This window comes from Rattus norvegicus, chromosome 2 (assembly GCF_036323735.1).
Source record: "Rattus norvegicus strain BN/NHsdMcwi chromosome 2, GRCr8, whole genome shotgun sequence".
Classification (NCBI taxonomy): domain Eukaryota; kingdom Metazoa; phylum Chordata; class Mammalia; order Rodentia; family Muridae; genus Rattus; species Rattus norvegicus.
In genome coordinates this window covers 94727916-94750363 of record NC_086020.1, presented here as the reverse complement: position 1 = coordinate 94750363, position 22448 = coordinate 94727916, and the positions used below count along the sequence as shown (strand labels likewise).

At 41.9% G+C, this 22448-nt stretch overlaps 1 protein-coding gene across 1 annotated transcript in view; it reads right to left on the bottom strand.

The window, feature by feature from the left end:
* Positions 1-22330, bottom strand: part of Mrps28 (mitochondrial ribosomal protein S28) — a 130608-nt gene extending 108278 nt beyond the window's left edge. The window contains exon 1 of the mRNA NM_001412947.1: positions 22103-22330. Within this exon, the coding sequence (NP_001399876.1) occupies positions 22103-22312 (210 nt within the window). The 5' untranslated portion in view covers positions 22313-22330. The remainder of the gene's footprint in view (positions 1-22102) is intronic.
* Between the last annotated feature and the right edge of the window lie 118 nt (positions 22331-22448).

The window sequence follows — 22448 nt, the reverse complement described above, 5'->3', positions numbered from 1 at the left end:
AACCCAGATGCCCTTCAACAGAGGAATGGATACAGAAAATGTGGTACATCTACACAATGGAATATTACTCAGCTATCAAAAACAATGACTTTATGAAATTCGTAGGCAAATGGTCGGAACTGGAAAATATCATCCTGAGTGAGGTAACCCAATCACAGAAAAACACACATGGTATGCACTCATTGATAAGTGGCTATTAGCCCAAATGCTTGAATTACCCTAGATGCCTACAACAAATGAAACTCAAGATGGATGATCAAAATGTGAATGCTTCACTCCTTCTTTAAAAGGGGAACAAGAATACCCTTGGCAGGGAATAGAGAGGCAAAGATTAAAACAGACACAGAAGGAACACCCATTCAGAGCCTGCCCCTCATGTGGCCCATGCATATACAGCCATCCAATTAGACAAGATGGATGAAGCAAAGAAGTGCAGGCCGACAGGAGCCGGATGTAGATCGCTCCTGAGAGACACAGCCAGAATACAGCAAACACAGAGGCATATGCCAGCAGCAAACCACTGAATTGAAAATAGGAACCCCATTGAAGGAATCAGAGAAAGAACTGGAAGAGCTTGAAGGGGCTCGAGACCCCATATGTACTAGAATGCCAAGCAACCAGAGCTTCCAGGGACTAAGCCACTACCTAAAGACTATACATGGACTGACCCTGGACTCTGACCTCATAGGTAGCAATGAATATCCTAGTAAGAGCACCAGTGGAAGGGGAAGCCCTGGGTCCTGCTAAGACTGAACCCTCAGTGAACTAGACTGTTGGGGGGAGGGCGACAAGGGGGGGGAGGATGGGTGGGGAACACCCATAAAGAAGGGGAAGGGGGAGGGGGATATTTGCCCAGAAACTGGGAAAGGGAATAACACTTGAAATGTATATAAGAAATACTCAAGTTAATAAAAAAAAAAAAAGAAAATACAGCAACTATAACAATCAATATAGCTATTATTGGAATTACCCTTCTCATTGACTGCAAAAGCCACAAATCACAGAAAATAAAACTATACACTGAGAAGAACAATTATATTGAAAGGGCAAGAAGGGGCATCACTACAGATTTCAATGACCTGAGAGGATAATCAATGAATAGCACGAAGAACTCTATGCCCACAAGTTTGATAACCAGGATGAAACAGACCAATTCCATCAACACTCACACAAGAAGCAACAGTTTCAAGGGCAGGATCTACTGAACAAAGCCAGCCAACAGTTAAGGTCCTTCCAAAAAAGAAAACACCAAACACAGATGAGTGCCCTGGCAAATCCCTCCAAACTTTCAAGAAAGAAATTATTCATACTTTCCACAATTTCTTTCAGAAGGAAAAAGGAAAGGAATGCTTCTCACTCTGAGGCCATCAACCTTAATGCCAAACCACACAAGAACACTACAATGAACAGAGAACTATGGTCAGATCATTAATGAACACAGATCCAAACATCTATAGCAATATAACAGCAAACTAAATCCACCAATATATAAAAAGAATTATTCCCCATAATCAAGTGTGCCATGGCAGGGTCTGTATACAGAGATCAACTAATGTAGCCACCCATCAAATCAATAGGCTACAGAAGAAAAATCACATGGTCCTGTCAACAGCTGCAAAAAAAGCCTAGGACAAAATGCAATACACAGCCATAAACACTCTCACTAAGCTAGGAATAGAGGAGAGCTTTTAACTTGATAACGAATATCTTCAAAGAACCCTTTCAGCTATCATAATCAATGATGAAACATTCACCATTCTGAAGCCTTCAGCATCACAATGTATGCAACATGCCCTCCCTAAAGCAGTAGGGCAAAAACAGGGGGTGGGGGAGAAACTAAACAAAGAGTATACAAAAGAAAGAGTAAAACTGTCCTTATAGGTGACATGAGGCATGATCATCTATGCCTCATCTTAAACTCAGCAGGCCAAGGAATGGGACCTCAGCCAGTAATGGGTTTACCCAGCATGCACCATGCATCCTACACCACATAAAACTGGGAGTAGTAACATGCTTATAATCCCAGAGCTCAGGAGGTAAACTCAAGAGGATCAGAAGTTCAAGGCCACTCTTGCCCATATGAAGGTAAAAGCTAGTTGTTGGTGGTATTTTAATGAAAGCTAACAATAAAACCTTGGGAGAAAAAAGTCAGCCTATGCTACCCGAGACTCTGAAAAAAATAAAAATAAGAGCTCAGTAGCCAACTCTGCTCCTCCTGGACATGGTAGGTTACTGCAGCAGGTTTGCAGGACATCAGGGTCTGTCAGAGTAGCCGTCATGCTTGATGGACAAAGACATTTACAAAAGCTAGGCTCACATTCTCTCTCCCCCCTCACTCCATCTCCTACTTTTCCCTCCTCTTTCTCTGGCCCCTTTGCCCTTCTCCTTCCTCCTCTCTTTCACCAACTACACAGATTTGTGTAACTAGAAGTCAGGTCATGCAGCTAAGTACATAAAATTTTACTTCCAGCTATCCTACGACGTGAAATAGTTTCCTGAGCAAGACCAAATGTTTTGCTGTAAGACCTCAGGTAATTCACTCTGTATTAGAATTTCTCTAGTAACACAGACCACATTTAAATCTTATCCTTGTATTTTTTCTTGCTTGCTATACTCCAAGGTGAAAGAGTTATCTGTCTTGCGCACTACTACAAAGTTGCATAAATATCTAATCACAGCTCATAAAGGACAAAGAAAGTGGTATATTTACTGACTATCCTTTTAGTCTTTTAGAAATCAATGTCTAGTCCATTTATGTATGATGCCACCCTCTCAACATTACTCAAATTCCAATCTTGGACACGCTAGTCAAAACAATCTTTCCAGAGAAGATTCTCTTTACAGTAGCAACAGTACTGAGTCAGTGACTACTGAGTGCCCAACCCTAAGCAGGACACTCACCATTGCCCTCAGACATGCAGGGAACAGGCAGAGGGGAGGGAAAGGGGTCTAAGAGCTGGAGGACAGAGAAGGGCATTCTAAAATGCTGCCTTCTAGACATGGATGACAGTGATTGGCTGTGTGAGACCCATGAGGACTCGGGGGTGGAACTGAGCCACACAGGCTTACGCGGCAAGTGTTTCTACTGAGGCATGCTTTCTAGCGCCACATATTAAATTTAAAGTGAATTCATAAGCCACATCTTAAATGCTCAATTGCTATATGTGGACAGTTTGCTACAGGACTTTTCTACCATCCCACAGAGGGCTAGACAGATGGCTCAGTTTGCAAACTTCCTGCTGTGAAAGCATGAAAGAGCTGGGTTCAGATCCCCAGCACCCAGCACCTGAAGCACTGTGTGGGTGCACTTGTACTCACACTGGGAAAGTGGAGCTGGGAGAGTCCCTGGGCTTTGCTGGCTAGCTAGTCTAACTGAATCCAGTGAATCCTGGCTCAGCGGGAGACCCTGTCCCAAAAAGGAAGGCAGAGAGCAACAGAAAGACAACCAATATTAGCCTCCAGCAGCCACACGAATGCACACACATTTGCACATGTACTCACATCTACAAACACACAAGTACCCATCACACACACATATACAAAAAAATTTCTATTAAAAATAGCTTGTATTAAGAAATCTGAGCCAACTTTCAAGGACAAGAAAGAAAGTCATAATGAAAGGAACCCAGCATTGCTCCAGGTCTAGTATATTATGACAAGCTTGCTACATGGAGACTGTAAATATAGTATGTTGGCCCAAGAGACTAAAGGGACTTTTAATACTCTGCTTGTCTAGCTGAATAAAGCATACTAAATGAAAATAGACTACACTAAATAAGACTCAAACACCCTCCTTAGTCTAGCAGAAGAATCTAAAAGGCCTGAAGAGAAGAGAAGGCTGGAATAGGGATAATCTCTTGTATCCTGTGTGGAAGCATCACCTGTCAATAAAAAGCTGGTGGTCAATAAGCTGAGGCAGGATTAGAAGGTGGGACATCTGGCAGAGAGAAAGGAACTCTGGGAAATAGTCAAGCACAGGAAGATTCGCGCCCCCAGACTCAGAGGAAGTATGAAGCAGAGGAGATATAACTAGTCATGCGGCAAACAGAATAGTATAAACGGGTTAATACCGGTTACAAGCTAGTGGGAACAGGCCAAGCTTGTGGCCTAGACATTTAATTAATAAATAATAAGCCTCCGAGTTGTTATTCGGAAACAAGGGTACAATGGAAGAGTCCATGGATTGCTGATTTAAAGCTGTTCACCTGCCTTTCACAGTATCCCCTCACCAAGACTGGGAGACACTGGCAGTCCTGAAAGAACATGAGGTGCGTGGGACAACAGAATGGGTCAGTAGTCTCAGCGCTCAATGGCTATCAAGATAATCTGACCTTGCAGGCTGTCTGGTTGGTTGTTTATACTGTTTCTGGAAATGAATGAGAAAACTCCCAGTTTCATGAGAAGTCTTGGCTTGAATCTCCAGTAAGTATCATGACTCAGCCTCCAAACTTGAACCAATTTCCAGACTTTCCATCTCTTACATGAAGAGGAGCTCATTCTAAGGCCCTGCCTCTGGAACACAGGAGACTCTGTATGGGAAGAAGATATCTAAAAGGAAAAGTAGGAAAGGAGGAAATGAGAGGGGGTATTGGGGTGGGGAAAAGGAAAAAAGGGTGTTTCCTGTTGTATGTGGATTAATATGTGTGTATACACACACACACACACAGAGAGAGAGAGAGAGAGAGAAAGAGAGAGAGAGAGAGAGAGAGAGAGAGAGAGAGAGAAAGATAATATGAAAGTAGAAGGGAGAGGAAGAGAGCAGCAGGGAGGGTCTAGAACACAGAGGTAAGAGGTGTTAGGTCAAACAGGAACACAGATTTGTATGAAATGTCATGGGGAAACCATTATTGTGTACCCTAACTATACAATCAAGCCTCTTCCTCAGGTTCTCTAAAGGAGCTATGGGTATGACCAGGGTGACTGCCCATAAGTAAGAGAAAATCGACTTTTCTGAGATTACCTGAGCTGGTATTAATTCCTACACAGACAGACTGCCCCAGTCACAACAGAAGCTGTTGGAGAGCACGAGCTCAGTGGTGTTTTCACTCAGTACTCTGCCATGATCCACTCTGGCTATCTTCTCACTCCGGAATGTACAACTGAAGAGATACACTGGTAACTGGCAAAATCTCCACACTGGTTCAGATTTGTGAACATGAGACGATGATGATATGGAAAACCAGCAGAAGACACTAAAACAGTGTTTCTCAAACTGTGGGTCATGGCCCCTTTGGCAAATCTCTACCTCCAAAAGTATTTACATTATGATTCATAACAGTATCAAACTTGCAGTTATGAAGTAACAACAAAAATAATGTTATGGTTGGGAAACACTACAACATGAGGAACTGTATTAAAGGGTCGCAGCATTAGGAAGGCTGAGAACCGCTGCACTCGAATGTCTATACTAACCAAGTAAACTAAAGGCAGCTCTGTATTCCCTGCAAGGATTGTAGCCACTGCTGCCACCACAGAGGACTCAGTAGATCCATGGGTAGAGAACCCTACCTCATTCTCATTCAGATTATCTACATGGTCCTGTAGAAAACAAATGAGTCTTAGAGTATGACAATTTATTATCAGAAACTTAGTGATGACTCCAACTACAGCTACTGTCTAGATGTAATTTCAAGGCTGGAGCAAATCAAGTATTCCTGGCATTGATCTGACGAGAGCTTCCTTTTAACCCAACCTCATAGTAAGAGCACAGATAACCAGTCCGGTGGGCACCACTCAAGCTCCTTTGCCCCTTCAAATGGATTCAAAGCCCTAGTGGCCAAGGCAGCCAGGATGCACTCCCACCTTAGCACTGGGGCTATGCCAACAAGCCCCAGACCATCGTTCACCTGCAAGACTTATCAAGGCGGCAGGTGCCCATATACTGTTTATTTGTTTACTTGAGATAGGATCTCAGGTAGCCCAAACTAGCCTTAAACTCACTTTATAGCCCAGGATGGCTCCAAATTCCTGGTTTTGCTGCCTTTTCCTCCTAAGTAGTGTTGGAATTACAGGTGTATTATCACTACACACACACACACACACACACACACACACACACTCATTCACTCACCACATATCTGTGTGTATGTGAAATGTGTGTGGTGTATGAGTTGTGTATACAGGTGCACAAACCCACATGAACACTTCTGGATATCAGAAGAAGAGGAAACTGTCTTTCTCTCTCACTCTTCCATTGTTTCCTGGAGAAAAAGTCAGTTACCAAACCTAGAATTCACGGTCCTTCAGCTAGACTGGCTGATCAGCAAGTTCCTGTGATCCTCCCAGCTTTGCCCACCTCAGCACTGGGACACAAGCATGCACAACTATGTCCTGCCTTTTATGTGGGGATCGGCTTGCACAACCAGAGCTCTTACCCAGTGCGCTATCTCCCCAGCCCTAAGCCCCTATACTTCAGTGAGAAGGAGGTTAGGTAGCAACTCAGGAATACTGACTTCTATTTATCTACGGAGACAAGGTTACAGTCCCTACTAAATGATGAAGCCATCAACCAAGAGCAGAGAGCAACATTAAGTTACCTATACAGTACCTATGCCTGCCACCTGCTGGAAGGCCAACGAGGCACTATTCTGTACAGAGAAAAAAGGACAATAACAGTATGTAGCTGGGAATGACACATATATATAATGAATATAGACTTACTAAGCAATATTCTATGGTTAAAAAAAAGTGTACCTGGTAAACTTTTAGTCATTAACTAGTTTAAAAAATAAACATAGAGATTGTTTCCAATATTAAAAATAAAACTGGGCTGGAGAGATGCATCTTCCAAAAGATTTGGGTTCAATTCCCAGTACGTACACCCATCTGTAACCCCAGGAGAACTCAACTCTATTTGAGTGGCCAGAGTTCAGGCAGTTGGTGGAGCTGCAGACTCCTCAAGACAACATGCCAACAGTGACGCACTACCCATGCTACCAACAGTGAGGTCCACGATCTTTAAAACAGAAGGCAAAACCCAAACTGAATCAGTTCCCAAAGGCTACGCATCAGGCTCTGCTCAAATCTGCTTAGTTTCTTTTATTCCCTTTTACTTAACGCTAATTTTTTAAAAAGTTAAAGGCTATAATCATATTCTGAAGCTAATATGAACAAAAAATGAAATTTTAATGTAACACTTAGAAGTTAAAAACCAAAGACATTAAAAGAAGGTAGCAAGAAGGCAAAATAAATTGTAGGTTTTGTGGTTGGCTTAGTGTCTCAGTCTACCCATTAGAAGCCTTGCCTGGTTTCAGAAGATGGCTATGTATTGCCCAATACTAGGAGTCTTCCCTAGGGTCACTGTCATAGATCCCTGGGAGTTTCTACTGCAATAGGTTTCTACCCCACTCTCCAAACTCTACTCTCCCAACCCCCTTGCTTCCAGCTGTCTTTCCCACTACTTTATTCCGAGACTCCCCAGACCCCTCATCAGGAGGAATTTGTATTTAATGCAATACTTCCAGAAGGATTCTCCTCGGGTAAGGGTTAGTTCTAGTAACTTTGGAGTCTGTTGTCTTGTGCAACATGGTCTCCCCAGAGGATGTTATGTGATGTCACACCATTGTATAACTGAGGTACAAAATGGAAATGCCTCAGAAATTGCATACTCCCACTTTGTGGAAAAATATGCAAAACTTCTTTAGAAAACTTGCTCATGGGGCTGGGGATTTAGCTCAGTGGTAGAGCGCTTACCTAGGAAGCGCAAGGCCCTGGGTTCGGTCCCCAGCTCCGAAAAAAAAGAACCAAAAAAAAAAAAAAAAAGAAAAAGAAAACTTGCTCATTATCATAAATCACAGAACGTAAGGATCTGGAAGCCAACTTCGATGTTCTAGAACTTTCTCTACTCTGTATCTGTCTCTTGACTGCCTGCACTCCTGAAATGATCAGTGAGCTGTCTTTGATTTTGTTGGACTTGTTTGAAGGCTAATCCAGGAAATACCAGATAGAATGTAGCATTCTCTAGAATTTATTTAGGGATACTGGGAGAGAGTTCTGTCTCCATTACAGTTGCTAAGCTGATGTATGTGAATGTGAAACCTACTTTATAGAAAGAAGTTATGCACAGATTGTAAGAGCTGATAGTGGAAATCGAAAGAGAGGGGGGGAGGGAGAGGGAGGGAGGGAGAGGGAGGGAGGGAGAAGAGAGCAGGAAGGGGAAGGAGAAAGGAAGATTTTGAATATAGCACTTGAATTTTTCGATTTAGTTTTGTGTAAGTCATGTTTGTCCATTGGAAGTTCTAGTCACATGAACCAAGTTAGAGAATTTTCTTTTGGTTTAAAGTTAGTTGCACAGGATTCTGTAATTTGGGGCCACAAATTCTCATTAATTTTACAATGGCATTTTGTACTGGCTGCACTGGGAAGGTTTGAGGACTCAGGGCTCAGTAGCCTACGAGGCAGGAATGGTCCTTAGAGGTAACTCTGTGATCAGAGGAATATACATATTGTAAATCTGTCCTGAAACATGAATACATATGTAACATACACTTACATGTTACTGATTTTTAAATAAAATTGCAGACATTAAAAAAAAAGAAGATAGCAAGATTTCTGAGCAAAATATAGGCGTTAATAAAGAACTACAATTAGAGAAACTAATTCTGAGCTGAAAACCAGAAATGGACATAATTAAATCAGGTCATATGATCGACCTTCAAATACACCATATGGTAACTATCCTTCCTTTATGGAAATGGACTGTTTTTAAGCATATTTTAAGTGCTGATAAAAGCCTGCTCTCCTGAGAAGTCTAACTACTTCAATTTACTCTTTCATTGTCTTTTGACAACTTTCTCTAATGTAGAAATAAATGTTTCAGAAAAATTTTATTACTAACTCTTAGTAACTTTCAGAATTCTACAATTTAAAGAAAAGAAGCTGGCATAAAATCAGAACTATTTTTCAACATCCCTTTATAAACTTAATAATTTTTACAGTATCACTGATTTGTCATGTGTTCAACGGAAAATTGGGAATAGAAAAAGCTGGAAAGATAAGAATGAAACACATAATTTTGCTATTATATTTATTTAGTAGACTTAAAACATATAAAATAAATCATTTCTTCCTTTATATTGAAACAAACCCTTTGGTATTCTGAAAAATCTCAATGACCAATTTAAATGTTTTATTATGGGGTAGAGAGATTGCTCAGGGGTAAAGAGCACTTGCTGTTCTTGTGGTGGACCCAGGTTCCATTCCCAGCATCCACACCAGACAGACACAATCATACAGGCAAGACCAACCAAGTTCTGGAAAATTCACTGGTTGTTTGGTTTGGTTTGGTTTGGTTTGGTTGGTTGGTTTGGTTGTTTGTTTGTTTTGTTGTTGTTTTTTGTTTTGTTTTGTTTTGTTTTTTTGAGACTTGGTCTCTCTACAAAGTCCTAGCTATACTGGAACTCACTGAGTAGACTACACTGGCCTTGAATTCACAGAGCGCACTGGGATTAAAGGTGTGTGCCACCACACCTAGCTAAGTATTTTTAAATTAAAATAGAAAGAATGAATGAAAGAAAGAAAGAAATTTTAACAAGAAAGTAAAAATATTTAAAATTTGCCTGAAATCCATCTTAGATATTTTGAAAATATATAAAACTACAAAGTGCCCTATAACGTCAGTATTCTCAGAAATCTAAAGTAGAGAGTGGTCTACTACACAAACCATCTTTTGAATGGACTGAAGAGGGAGAAAGGGCAGGACACCCTCTGCTGACAGGAGCAGTAGTAATAGCCACAGAACAGGAAAGCCATTCTTTGCTCAACACTGCCACCTGTGGGCAGTTAACGTGGTTATAAACTTATTCTATACAGCCACACTGTCTAAGGTGACATAGAGACATTTAGATTCAGGAAGAAAAGGCTGGGATCTCACTCAGATATAGCAACAATTTAGCACTGGCAAGGTTTGATGCCCTAACGCACAAAGGAAAAGAAAGACAGAAAAATATTTGTACAAAAATATCTTCAGCAGATATTACCAATCCTTTTATATAACAGAATGAGCTGTGTTGATCACAATAGTGAATGATATTTGGTCCTTATACTCAAAATAAGCAAAAGCACCAACAACTGAAAAACATATCAGCATCAAAGCTGGAAAGAGATGTGGCCACAGGAACACACGAGTCTTTTAAATCCAAACTCCCTTTACCTAGTAACTTCCATGAAATTAGGCCAAATAATTATGTGGATCAATTCTGACTGCTTAGCATATGAAAATGCAACAATGAAACCCATTATTTATAAGATTAATCTATGCTAAAAAGTTAGTGTGCACCACTTGAAATTTCATTACTACATATACATATTTTCTAATCCAATTTTTGCATAATCATTCAACCATCACTATTCACTATTCCTCTCACTCTCACTCTTCTTCCTCACTCTCACTCTTCCTTCCGCTCTTCCTCTCTTCTCTCTCTCTCTCTCTCTCTCTCTCTCTCTCTCTCTCTCTCTCTCTCTCTCTCTTCCTCTCCTGGCTTGACACGATAACCTCTGTGTGTGTGTTTCTTTCATCCCGTAGGCTTTCGCCCGATTCTCGGTACCAGGTCGGTGCTGGCGCCGACAAATGGAGGTCCCACCGAGATCGGAGAAGAAAGGGGGTACCACCTACGGGACGTCCCTGGAGCCCGGCCGGCATAGGAGGAGAAGGGACGGATTGGACGTAAGATGGGTCAGGAAAGGCCTGGATGATTTGGGCTAGCCTGAGTAAAACTTGTCATAAAAAAGGGACAAGGTAACGGTAAAGTGTTTTTGCATATGTGTTCTGTTAGAGTTATATTTTAGTCTTTGGACCCTAACTAGAGATAGTTTACACCCTAGACATGAGGGAGAACGGGTTTGGGAAAAAGTCCTCCCGAACTCTCCGCAGATGCTTTGGAGAAAGAGAAAAACCTTTTCAGAGCTCTCCTAGGAACAGAGGGAAAGCAGGAGACGTCCTGCCTCTCTGCTGGCTCCTATTGGAGAAATGCTTATTTCTGGTTCTGGGTTCCATAGGTAGGATATGTGGGTCCCCTCGGTGGGACACCATCTAGTTTTTTCCTTCTATGTCTATTGTCTGTCCTTGGTGCACCAAGCTGTCCATGTCTGTCAGTTTATGTCTGTGGTTTTTGTTTCTCGTTGTTTAAATGTTTTATGTTTCGTGTTCAAAAGAAAAAAATGGTAAAAACTTTATCTGTCAATCGTTCACATCTTGATTTGGTTTTAACTCATTTCAAAAAGGAACAAATGAATAAAAAGCAGTTTCAATCGGCCTTTAGAGCCCTGCACCTGTAGCTAGGAGCATAGGTCAGCTGGAGAAGCTGCCCGGGGATGAGCAGCTACATGAGCTGATCTTAAAGGCACCAACAGCTCCTCAGCTTCTATGTTAAGGGAGCGGATGGTTGTTTCTTTTAGAAAAATCCCTGACTTATTATTTGACTTAGCAGGTGACAAGATGCTTCTCTTAATATTACAGCTAGAAAAAGTAAAAATGGTGCTTGGTCTAAATATTAAAGAAAGGTGTAGCTACTTCAATTTTGTTTCTGATTGGTTTTAAATGTATAAATATGCTCTACATGCCTTGGTTATGGACTATTGGCTTTTACGTTATTGGATATGGTTAAAAAGGTATAATATTGGTAACAGAAAGTTGACATAAAGCTGGTAATTTAGATGGAGTCATTCTAGACAACATGTGGCATGAGCCAACCTAGGGAAACAGGTCTAAACTGAGATAATATTTTTATGGAATTCGTACTCTAGAAACCAGGCTTCTAAAAGATTTTAGGACAATGTCTCTTTGTTGAGGTATTGGAGACTGCACCATCCTGCGTTCATATGTAGGAATTGGCAGTCAAACTTTGTAGCATGAAGGATAGACTCGATGTTTTGGAGACTGGATTTTGGAGACTAGATTGTTAGAGGTTAAGTTTTGCTTTCCATAGTTGTGGTTTGCCCTGAAGTTATCTGTATTTTAATGCTAATTCCACTGCCCCAAGGACAGCTGCCTAGTCACTACTCAGAACTCAGGCGACCTTGTGGTTGTGCTCTGGTGTTACAAGGAGAACGTAAGGATTGTGCTTAAGGATTGCCAGTGGTGCATTGACTAACTCAAACTTATTTATAATTGAGAAAAAAAATCAAACAGGTAGAGATTGTTACAAGATTTAAGAAGGATTGATGAGGTTTTAGAACTTGGGAGAGCATTACAGCTTGTTTGCTTATCCAACTGCCATTTCAAGATAGATTTAGAGGATTGTTTTTATGCAGTTTGTTTACATCCTGGCAATTGTGAGTTTTTATTTTGTGAGCTTGCTTATAATTTTAGAGAGCCCATGAAGTGATATCATTAAAAATTTTTACAAAAGAGTGGCTAATAGCCTTATGTAATTTTGTTGCTTCTTCATTGTAAGAAGTTAGAACTTAAATCTTTCAATGTATATGGAAATTTTTACTACAAACCTTTGCTCTCAAAATGAGCTTTAATATTTGGGGAGTAGCTGTTACACTACTCCAGAAAAGAATATTTGAAGCTAATTTTAAGCTTCTAAGGATGTGTTAATTGGCTAAGTACCTCACCCTACCAGAGGACTTAGGTCTTTGTTATGCACATTGGAGATAAAGCTTCAGCTGTGTTAGTACAGAGTTGTGGACTAGAGTCATGGAAGTATTTTAAATAGAAACCTGGTAAAACATATCTTATTCCAAACAACAATTAATTGGTTATTACTAAATACTGATATTTGGCCTATTACATATACAAATTTTTCAGACAAAATTGATAATTTTACTCTCTACATGCTTTTGTACTTCCTACATATTTGTGCGTACAACCCATAGGAAATGCGCTTACTGTATTTATAAGTGGTTTATCTAATAAAAAGGCTACAGGTATGATTGGATCACTTGTTTATTCTCTTGAGTTTCCCCTGCTTCAACACAGACTATTAAATTACGTGCTGTAGCCACTGTTTTTAAATGTTAAAAATCAAGCTTTCACTTCATATACTGATAGTCATTGTGTGGTTTGTGGTTTACAATTGATTTCTATTACTTAATGCTTTATTGGAGACAGGTTTTCTACTTAAAATCAGTGAGTGATTTCAGTGTAAATTGTCTGATAACTCACTGTCCTTTCAGTGCTCTGGCTCAGACAACTAAACAAAACCATAGACCCAGCTCTTTAAAAATGGTAATGGAGTTGATAACACACCCTCACGAAAAGAGGAAGACTCCTTTTGCTTACTTTCAATGCCCAGCCTCACCCTGCCAACTCAGGGATTTCTAAATAAGGCTAAATCTGGACCTTGTTTACAAGATTTGACATTTCTAATTAATGCTTATGTTTAGGTAAATAAAGTTTGTGAGGTGCTAGAGAAATGGCTTAGTGGTTAAGAGCACTAAATACTGTTCCTTTATAGGACATTTAAAAACTCAAACTGGATTGCCTGGGCTCCTTAACAAGGGAGGACAATAATACCAGGCAGATTATAGGCCTTACATAAGAACAATTAGTCAAAAAATCTCATTCTTTATATATCCAAAACAATAATGCTGGAGACAATAATTTGGTATAAAGTCAATTTATAAATACAAGTGCTCAGTGTCCTCAATTTAATCCTCGAGGACTTATCTTAATAAATAATATTTTAACAATATCTTTATAAATAAAAAGGGGGAGTTATCCCTGTACGCTAAATAATGCTCCTTTTATTTCAATTTTAAAAATTTGGATGCCAAAGTTTATGGCACCCTACAACTAGGCATACTTCTGCCTAGGTGAAATAGAGAGATCCACTTATTGACATGTTCCTGTCCAGATATTTTATATGGGGAAGAGGGAATGTTTGTGTTTTTTCTACAGGATGCTGCAGGAATGTGCCAGCTGCCTGAGTGTCTGGTGAGACATGCTGATCCTGGGAGCATGAAGATTCAGCTCTCGTGGTTCGGGTCCCTGGAGTCATTCCTCTGCCCTGAGAGGAAGATGGAGGATTCCCCCTCATCTTTTGTCATCACAGAAATTCTGGCATTGCTGCAGTCATTGTGTCCTGTCCCATCACGGCCCGCGCGCTGACCCTCTGTGCACTGCTGCTTGCTGGAAGCTGCTGTGGACTGGGGAACTCTGCCCTGGTTTTGCAGATCTCAGACATGGTTCCATTGCCTGCTGATTGTTCGGGAGAAGAATGACCGATCCTGAACTGTCCTGGGAAAGACCTTGGCATTTTCGCTGCTATTGTAGCAGCCATTTCTGCTGCAGCCATTGTGTCTGCAGTGTCTGGAGTTACCCTCCCCCAATCTATTGTTAGGCAAGCACAGTGGGTGAACTTTCTGGAGTAGTTACTAACAATTGGAAATTCTAAATTTCATTATAGGAGTGGCTTGACCACGGCTCTTGGTGGCAACAGCTGAGGAGGACCAAATGAGGTGCCCACTACTTATCGGGAGTGGCTCTGTCTGGTGCAGCCCTATGCTGTGGATCAGTGTTCATACTATGGTTGGTTTACAAACTCAGATCTCAACAGTAACGTGATAAGGCCGTTATCACTCAAGCACTTGTGGCCATTGTACAAAGGGCCTCACCTAGAATTTGGTTATCTTGTTCAGGATTTACTCTGTACCTGAGTTCCCTGCTCCTGCACCCCATGGATCTGTGGGTCCATTGCACTGGGAGGAGAGGGATACTCTCTGTATCTGAGTTCTCTGCTCTTGCACCCCATGGACCTGTGGGTCCATTTGCACTGGGATTGAGACTCAGTGTTCCTTTGATCAGCCCTTGCACATCGCTGAGGTTTCCTCATTGCACGCGATAGGGTGATCATTTCTGCTATAAAATTATATAATTATAAGGGTGAGATGTAGAGGGCCGCAATAACATGCGCGACCACTAGATGGCGCTGGCTTCCACTGCGCCCCACGTGGAAGGCCAAGTCAGTCAAGATGGCGCCAGCCTTCGCTGCGCCAGCTGGCCCCCCTTTCAGGTAGTTAACTGTGCGCATGTGCAAGAGTGCCTTCCTGCCAGGTCTTTGCCCATTCCGGGGCGTGCCTGATGAGATCATGAGTAAGCAACCAATCAGGTGTGGATGCGTGCTCGAGGGTTAAATAGGCGCGCCTGGCCGGCGCACAGGGCTTCTCCATGAGCTAGGAATAAAGTATCACTCATAGCAAGAATTTCTATGTCTCGAGTGCTTCTTGCCGGCGGAAAGTCGCGCGTGGGACAAACCTAAGTTTTATTACAATTTAAATCAACATATATTCCTACTCACACACACATATGGCATTCTGCAGTGGGACAAAAAGGACGAGTGAAACCTAGCCTGGCTTTCCAAGAGTCATAACTACAAAGTAAGACAAAATGGGCTCAGAAATGACTTCATGACACTACAGAGTGGTCAGCATACCATAAAGGCAGTGGAGAAGCAAAGCCCAGGCCATTCAAAGGTGTTTCATATGGCTGGTAGGATCACAAAGGCCATATGATCACAAGGGTGAGTCTCTACGTGAACTGGCACATGGGAAATCCATCTCGGGGAAGAGCACGGGAACCAGCTCATTTAGGAAGCAGCAATGTTCATCTTCAAACAAAATCAAGCATAAGCCATCTTACAAATGAACTCTTACATAAACCCCAATATGTGTACTAAATGTAATTTTTGTGACTACAACTATATCTTATAGCTCATTTATCAAGTAAAAAATAAAACATCAGCAATTTTGACTTAAAGTCGGGGATAAGGAGTCACAATCCCAGTCCCCACTCCTAAAGTTTGGTTCAGTCACCCAGCATCAGGGAACTGCACTGGTGGGCTGAGGATCCAGGTCAGCAGCAGGCATCACACAGGCCTGAGTGAGGCCCTGAGCTCCACCCCAGCAGTGCAGAGCAGTGAGAGCAAATGCACATGGATGAAAAGGGATGAGGCAGTAGGAAGACCACAGCTGGGAGGTCGTCTGGATAGGCAGAGCAGAACTGTCATGTGAGCTCTGTGAGGCTTTCTCCCAAAGGACACCCTCTGTACCTGCTTTCATAAGCACAAAGCTACAAACACCCACTGTAGCATCATCTTTATCAGGGAAACATGACAGCAACAACCCGAACATTTAGAAGGCAGGCCTTTTCTAGTTAAATAAATTATGTCTTGGCCATAATATAAACATGAGCAGAATTGTTAATACTGTGTATACACTGAACATATGAATAAGGAAACGATAAGGAAAATACTCCAAGTTATACTTAGGTAAATATAGCAATTATTAGTGGCAACTAAACTACACTGTTTACTGGCAGGGGCTATTTTCAAGTACTTTAAATAATGAATTATTAAACCCTGCAATAATCTCATGACTCAGCTTTCTTTTATAACAAAAGGAAAAAGAGAAAACAGATATGCAGTAGTTTTTCAAAGAAACACAGCTAGAAGAGGCTAGAAGAGAATAGGGCATTAAGAACAGTAGCTATTCTTCAAATTAAGTGGGTTCAATTCCTAGCACCTACATAGCGGCACACAACCGTCCACACTCCAGTCCCAGAGAACCCAATACCATCATCTGGTCTCCTTAGGCACCACATGAACATGCAAACATACACATAAAAATATTTTTAAAATTTTAAAATATACCTAGTAAACAAGGCAAAACCAAGAATTTAGGCCAAGACTTTCTGAAAGCAAGGAGTATATTCTTTTACAGTGATGTAACTGCAAACTATATCTATAACCAACTGTGTTTTTAACGATATATGATATTATGTATATAGTTTATATTTGTGTGTATGTCTGTATACACAAATTCATACATAAAATTCAAGAGGCATACATTTAAAAACTCTTTTCCATCCTTGAAAATGATTTTTATTTCACATAATACCTTCCTGTGCTTTTTAAATCAATGTTACTTTTATACTTTGTAAATAAACTCTTTCAAAAGCCTGATCGGGGTTGGGGATTTAGCTCAGTGGTAGAGCACTTGCCTAGCAAAAGCCTGATCACACAGTACTTATTCATTTTCTAATTTCAGGGTACTCTTCAATTAATTAAACCCATAAACTCCAAAAAGTGACGTGACTTTACTCACAAACTAAATCCCTGTCAATTCCTAACAACCATTTGCACTCCTCACCACAAATATAAAAAAGGAATATAGCAAAACTTCCAGCGAATACTAAATTTAAAACTAGTGGGGTATTTTGAGCTTCCTAGCTACTCTCACATCATTTTTGTTCAATTACTATTATGGACAAGCACATTTAACTAACAGCCCAACCTATCCTATTTGTGTAACTGGTTTGTGACAACTCAAGTCCCTGTGTGACTGTGTACTACTTATCTGTACATCCAGTGGTAAACTTGATACTTAGTCTCCACTATCAACCCAACTAGACCATGGAGTCATGGAAGAGACACATCTCCCATATGTGAGGGTGCTTCCAGAGAGACTCACAGGAGAAAGCCTTACCCTGAATATGTGTGGCACTACCCCACTCCCTTTCAGAAGGAAAGGGGGAAATGAGAAGGAGAGCTGACAATGTCACTCATCTCCCTCTGCTTTCTGGTTCCAGGCACATGTAACCAGCTGCTTCCAGTCCCTGATGCCCAGACAGGCCCTCACTGACAATTGTGCTATACCCACAAACCATGGATAGAAAGAAATCCTTTCTTCCTTACACTGCTTGTTGTCAGGTACTTGGTCACAGCACGGAGGAAAGCAAGTAAATAAGACAGCAAATATTTACCAAATACCTATCATGGACTGCACAATGTGCTCAATACTGAGATCAAACCAGAACAAGAGAGAAAAAGACCCTCTTAAAAGCTCATTATATTGGAGGGAAGCCATGAAAACCTTTATTCTAAAGTATACTTACGTGATACAAACTACCATATGAAAATTACCAGTGCTTGTAAGTTAAGGTTAGACACATGCATGATATCTTTGTTGTTTTGGGTTTTCTATTTCTCCGGTGAAAAACTTGATTTTATTGTCTCACTGAATTGTACACTTCAGCCTGTAGCCATGGCATAGACATACTTATCTGGGGAGTAGGGAGCATGCCACAAGGGATATGGGGAGGTCAGAGAACAGTTTTCAGGAATCAATTCTCCCCAGGTCAGCAGGCTTAGCAACACGTGCCCTCTACCAGGTGACTCTTTAAAAGATCATTTACATGTTTTCATTATAACACAAACCCAGTCATGACGAGCAACACATGAGAGGTAGGAGAATCACAAATGTGAGGCCAGTCTCACTTGATACTGGGGACCCTGTCTCAGAAAAAAAAAGAAAGAAGGAAAGAAGGAAAGAAGGAAAGAAGGAAAGAAGGAAAGAAAGAAAGAAAGAAAGAAGAAGGAAAGAAAGAAAGAAAGAAAGAAAGAAAGGAAAGGAAGAAAGGAAGAAAGGAAGAAAGGAGAGAAAGAAAGAAAGAATTAAAGAAACAGCTGTTGCTATGCTATACATCCGAGCACAAGTCCGAGGCTGTGGGTTTAATCCGCAGCACGAGAAGACTCCCCGGGGACTGTGTAGTGCAGCTTTACGGCACTTACAATGAGACTGAGATGGTGCCATCCCATATGGGTCTTCCTCCACCTCCATAGTCCCTGCTATCCATAACCTCAACCGGAGCGTGTATTTGACACATGATAAACCCCGTGGTTAAATAAGCTTCTCACTAATAAAGCACTGACACTCCACTTAAAGACAATTCTGAAAGTATCACTGAAAGCCACCTACCTAATTCTGTGTCATCAGAGGGCCCAGCATTACAATGACTCAACTGCAGTGCCCATCTAGTTGCTGTGAAGCAGAGACCGTCCAAAGCAGAGATTACAGCCCAGCCTCCTGATGCCCTCCTCCCCAAGGCACTGACTACAACTAAACCAGGATTCCCAAGAACTATCAACAAGGAATTTCACAACCATGCAGTGTGAGCTGGTCAGAGCAAAGGAAGTGTCCTGGGACTCCAGGACACACCTTGCTCTGCTGAGAAAACAGAACACCCTGGTCAGAACAGTATTCAGAAGCAAAGGGAAACACACTCACTTTTTCATATCTAAGATCTTTCCCTCATTCAACTGATGCTACTGACTATGTGAAACCCACAGACAGGATTAAGATTTCCAATAAGCTGTCTTTAAAATAGGGAGGTTATTCTGGCTTACCTGGGTGGTCCTAATTAATCCCAACAGAACTCAAAATAAAAAGAGGGGAGCAGATGCGAGGTCATCAGAGGAAGTGAGCCTGAGGACTCAGTTATCACTGTCGGCTCTGAAGAGGGTAGAAGTGGCTCCTGAGTGAAGAACACTGTGTCCCCACAACAGGGAGCACTGGAGGAAAGGGAGGAAAGGAACTCCCCAAAACTTAAGGAATGGAAACTTTTCAGTATCCCGTCGTTTAGACCAGTGAGACGGACACTGTTAGAGTTCCTATTGTGCAGCCACAATGGAAATCATAGTGTGGCAGTCACTCGGGAGATGGGAACCCATCTACCTCAAGACCCAGCTACATCACTCTTAGGCATATCCATTATCCAAGGACTTGTTCAACCATGTTTGTTGCTACTCTATTCATAATAGCAGAAATTAGATGTCCTTCAACAGAAGAATGAATAAAGAAAATGTGATACATTTACACAATAGGGTACTACTCAGCTGTTTAAAACAAAAAACAAAAAACAAAACAAAAAAAAAAAAACCTGCAAGTAACTGGATGGAACTAGGAAAATCATCCTAGCTGAGTACCCCAAAGCCAGAGAGAGAAATACGGTATGTATTCGCTGATAAGGGGGTATCAGATGTTAAGTCAATGATAACTAAGCAACGATCTGTAGAACACAGAGGTTAGGCATAGAGTAAAGGACCAGAGGGGACAGAGAGGTCTACCTAGGAAAGGGAAATGGAAGAGATGGCCATAGATGGATGGGTGGGACACAGGAGGATTGAGTAGGGAGCAGGAGAAAAGAAGAGGCCAAGGGAGGGAATCTAGGAAGAGAGAGCTAAAATTAAGGGTCATTTGAGAGGTAATATGAGAATCTAGTATATCAGAAGCTTCCTAAAACATACACATATATGAAAAGGTGACCTAATTGAAACTGACTTATAATGAGGGAGACAGAGTCCCAACTGGCTATGTCTTGTCACAAAATGAAGCTTCCAGTCACAGGATGATGTTACATCCATGAGAATCCTCAAGCAACGTAAGCTGATGCCAAGACCGTAGGCTGCTCTCCACAAACTGACAGCAAGGCCGCACTGTTGAAGACAACACATAACAACTTATTGAACATGGAGAGGTCGAGCTGGTGCCTGAATAGCAGCTTCACCCCTTAGTCTATAGGCTACTAAATGAGAAATGTAAACACCAACCCAGCCACAAACCCTCTGATCTAAAATGGTGTTCTGTCTGCAAGATACGCTGTATTACAAAGCTTGTGGAGTAACCAACCAATATCTGCTTTGACTTAAGGCCCACTCCACAAGATGAAACCCATAGCAAACACTACTTGAGTGGCCAAGCCCTTGAGGCTAGATAGCCTGGGGGCCTAGAGTAAATCCAAAATACTACTGCTCTTAAAAAAGAAAAACAATGTACCAATAAAATCGTTCCATAGCATTCTGCTATGCTCATAGATCAGTGCCTGCTCAGCCATCATCAGAGAAGCTTCCTCCTGAAACAGATGCGAACAAATGCAGAGACCCTCACTAGACATTATTCAGAGGTGGAATATCCTGCCCTAACAGGGATGTCTCCATCATACCCCTCCCCTCAGTGTGAGCCCAGGGGAAAAGGAGGTAGAAATGCTGTAAGAGCTAGAGGGGATGGAAGAGAACAAGGCTATCTAAGTAACATGAGCAAAGTTCACAGACCTGGAAAAAGCATTCACAGGGCCTGCACCAGGTCTACACCAGGTCCTCTAAAGTAGATCATGGCTTCCAGTTGAGTGGTTTTTTGTTTTTGGGGTTTTTTTGTTTTGTTTTGTTTTTTTGTTGTTCTTTTTTTTTTTTTTTCCCAGAGCTGGGGACCGAACCCAGGGCCTTGCGCTTGCTAAGCAAGCCCTCTACCACTGAGCTAAATCCCCAACCCCCAGTTGAGTGTTTTTATGTGATTCCTGAGTATGTGTACAAGTGCCTTCTCTTGGGCTCTTTTCGTTCTGTTTGTTTTGTCCAATTCTAATGTTTTAAGTTTTTGTTATCGTCTTCTATTTTGTTTTAGTATTAAAAAAAGAATTCCTATTGTCCTATAAGTAAAAAAAAAAAATTGTTTTAAGCCACTGCATGTGGCAAAAATCACAAAATTATGTCCTGAGGTCCTTCCCATCATTGGATCAAAGAAAAGTTTTGGCACTCAAAACTAAAATGACCCTACCATCCTGAAATATCTACATGTGTACTGTTCAGTAAAACACAGGAAATTCAGGTTTTTTTCTTATATAACCTAACTTCATGCATAATGGAATCTCATAATTTTTAATCCTTATTGTCTATTTGCACTACTTCATGTAGCTAAACGTTTTTACCCTATTTTACAAATAATGCTTTACACAAATGGAAAAGAAAACTTTTTTTTTAATAAAAGATCATTTTCAGTAAAGGAACGTGAAATACTGACAGTTTAAATCATACACCCAGTTCACAATAGCTTTAACTGTCACTTTACCTATGCATTCAATTAAGATGTTTGTGACAGGCCGGGAGCTTCAGACCTCAGCTCCTTAAGGCAGAATTAAGCCCTAGAGCTGTTTTCCTCCAAATCTTGTGGGTTGCCCCACAAACCCGCTGGATACTTTGCTCATAATGTCGCACAAGAGTTTGCAGAAAGAACCCACACGGCCGTAAATGCCGTGAAAAAGAAAGAAAACATTAATCACACGCTCTGCTGCAGGTCAAGGGTAGGAAGCTGTTACACCCGCCGCTCCAGTCCCTCCTCTCTCCATCCCTAAGTCACTGGCATAGCCCATGTCAACAAGGACCAAATTTATCCCCCCACCATGCTGGCCCCTCCCTAGTGTCGCAGCCTTAGCCCCTCCCCAACACTGACAGCTTCTGCCCCACCATGCTGGCTCCTCCTAGTGTCCTGGGCTTAGCTCCTCCCCACGCTTGGTCCCGTTTCCGGACGTGGCGCCGCGAGGCCTGCTCACCAGCCCGAGCTCCGCCTTCCGCTGCAGCTCCGAGTGTCGCTCCAGAGCGCTCGCGAAGCCTCCTGAGCGCGCCCGAGGAGCGGAGGAATCGTGGATCGCATTCTCGGCGCCACTCTCCGTACTTGCATTTCGCAAAGGCTTGGAGAAGACAAGCGCTCTCAGGAAACGGCTCCCAACAGTCCCGGCGTGTGACCCACACAGCGCCGCCATGACGCCTGCACGACCTCTGACCTCTTCCGCACGCTGGCCGGTCAGGGGGCGGGCCGAAGAGAGCCCCGCCTACTGCCCTAATACTGGGCGAGCCTGCGAGGCCCGTAGATTAATGCCTAATTGACCGCTCTCCCAC